This window comes from Plasmodium inui, assembly GCF_000524495.1.
Source record: "Plasmodium inui San Antonio 1 unplaced genomic scaffold supercont1.140, whole genome shotgun sequence".
Classification (NCBI taxonomy): Eukaryota; Apicomplexa; class Aconoidasida; order Haemosporida; family Plasmodiidae; genus Plasmodium; species Plasmodium inui.
In genome coordinates, this window is record NW_008481974.1 from 3,381 (window position 1) to 6,200 (window position 2,820).

The window sequence follows — 2,820 nt, forward strand, 5'->3', positions numbered from 1 at the left end:
CAAAAAAACGCGAGTTTTCAGCGCGGGTAATTTTATTACATATATTGATATGGCAACAATAATTCCCAAAAAAAAAGAAAAAGGCGAGTTTTCGACGCGGGTAATTTTATTACATATATTGATATAGCAGAAATAATTGCCCAAAAGAAAAAGAGTCGAGTTATCCAAGCGGGTAATTTTATTACATGTATTGCAGTAGCCGGAAATATTAAGATGACCAGAAGAAATCAGTGTTTCCTCCGCTTAAAATTGGTGAAAAATTTCATGGGCCAAGAACTCGTTAAAAGAAAATGGAGAGTGAGAATTTTTCCTACGTTTAATTTTATTCCGAACACTAACATAGCGGCCACTTAATTGAAGGGAAAAAGGAAGCCAAAAATGTTCCGCACGGAAGATTTTATTCGATAAAATCCTTTGGGAATGGACATGAACCGAGGGAACAGGCAGAATGATGTTTGACTCGATGAAATGTATTACACTCAGCGAGATGGCAAGAAAAAATTAACCAAATAACAAGGAGGCAATTTACCATACGGTTAATTTAATTCCCAAGAATTCAGAGTGCCAAAGTGATGAGCAGAAGTTGGAGGAAGTTTCGTGCAGATTTGATTGCGTATGAATCATGACAACTTAAAGGAAGGATGGAACAAACGAGGCAGAGGCGCCTGATCGGACAGTCTAATCTTATTGCAAATATTCCCCACAAAGCCGAATTAGACGAAAATGACCAAAAAAATATTCCGTCCATGTAAATTAATTCCGTGAATTCGGGTGCCAAGGAAATAGTAAAGCAGCGAAGAAATCACATGTTCTACTCCTTTAAAATCCTTCAGAATAATTACCGGTGGATGTAATATTTTGTACCCAAAAGAAGGGAGGGTAGTTTCACATGTGTAATGTCATTCCAAAGATGTGTGTGCAAGGCAATAATTGAGAGAATGGAAAAAAGACGAATATTCCACCCCTTTACAGTCATTCGGAATAATTACGAAACCGGGACAATTTTTCCCCCCAAGAACAGGAAAGATAATTTCACACGTGTAATATCCTTCCCAAAATGTGTGTGCAGGGAAATAATTGAACAAATGGAAAAGGAACGAATATTCCACCCCTTTACTTTCATTCGGAATAATTACAAGACGGGGACAATATTTTGCACACAAGAAGAAAGAGTAATGATTCACTCGTGTAATGTGATTATAATCATGCGGGTGCAAGGAAATAATTGATCGAATGGGAGAGGAACCAATCTTCCACCCGTTTACTGTCATTCGGAATAATTACCAGACGGGGACAAATTTTGCCCACAGGAAAAGGAAAAATAATTTCACCCGTGTAATGTCATTCCCAAGATGTCTGTGCAAGAAAATAATTGATCGAATGGGAAAGGAACGAATCTTCCACCCCTTTACTGTCATTCCGAAGAATTACCACACGGGGAAAAATGTTGCCCACAGGAAAAGGAAAAATAATTTCACATGTGTAATGTCCTTCGCAAAATGTGTGTGCAAGGAAATAATTGATCGAATGGGAAACGAACGAATCTTCCACCCCTTTACTGTCATTCCGAATAATTACCACACGGGGAAAAATGTTGCCCACAGGAAAAGGAAAAATAATTTCACATGTGTAATGTCCTACGCAAAATGTGTTTGCAAGGAAATAATTGATCGAATTGGAAACGAACGAATCTTCCACCCCTTTACTGTCATTCCGAATAATTACGGGATGAGGCAATATTTTACACACAGAAAGAAAGAGTAATGATTCACTGGTGTAATGTGATTCCAAAATTTCGGGTGCAGAAAAATAATTAAAGGAATCCAAAAACAGCGGATGTTCCACCCATTTAGTGTCATTCTGAATAATTACCAGGGAAGGAGATATTATGCACACAGGAGCAGAGGGGGATGATTCACTGATGCAATATGATTCCAAAACTACGGTTGCGGAAAAATAATTAAACACATCCGAGAACAGCGGATGTTCCACCACTTTAGTGTCATTCCGAATAATTACCAGAGAGGGCAATATTTTGCACACAAACACGAAAGGGGATGATTCACTGGGGTAATGTGATTCCAAAAATGCGGTTGCGGAAAACTAATTAAACACCTCCGAAAACAGCGGATGTTCAACCACTTTAGTGTCATTCCGAATAATTACAAAAGAAGGCAATATTTTGCACCCAGACGCAATAATGTTCCAATCGCGTAACCTCCTAAAAAAAATTCCGTGGCGAAAAAATAATTAATGTAATGGAAAAAGAAGCAGAATTCATCCCCATTCGTTTCATTAGAAATAATTACAGTGCAAAAGTAAAGGAAAAAAATAGAAAGGAAAAATTAATTACGCGTTTAGTGTGACTCCAAATAATTAGAATGTGTGCGTTATTTTACACACCAGTAACGACAAATGTTTCACTTCTGCAACGTCAATCCAAATAATTACGAAGACAACAATATTTTGCACAAGAAAAAAAACAACTGTTTCCACAATTTAATATCATTCAAATTAATTATCAGTCGAAGAATATTTAGCAACCCAAGGAAAAAATTTTTTTAACTCGATTAATGTCATTCTGGATAGTTACGCATGAGGAAGTAATATGCGCAAAACCCCAGACCAACTGTTCCCCCCCTTCCATGTCATTCCGGATAATGATCGAGCAGGAATGATTTAGGAAACCAAGAGGAAGAGCTGTTTACCCTGATTAGTGTAATCACAATTCATTTCCCCCAGAATAATATTTAGCCCCCTTGAAAGAAGGAATGTTTAACCCGATTAGTGTTATTTAAAATCTTCCAATAGCAAGAAATA

The 2,820-nt window shown here is 37.3% G+C and overlaps 1 protein-coding gene across 1 annotated transcript; it reads left to right on the plus strand.

Moving 5' to 3' along the window:
- Positions 1-1,287: 1,287 nt before the first annotated feature.
- C922_05698 (hypothetical protein) lies at positions 1,288-1,764 on the plus strand (the record flags this gene model as incomplete). Its single annotated transcript, XM_008821269.1, has 1 exon — positions 1,288-1,764. A coding segment is annotated over one exon (477 nt), but the record flags the coding sequence as incomplete, so codon positions are not given.
- Between the last annotated feature and the right edge of the window lie 1,056 nt (positions 1,765-2,820).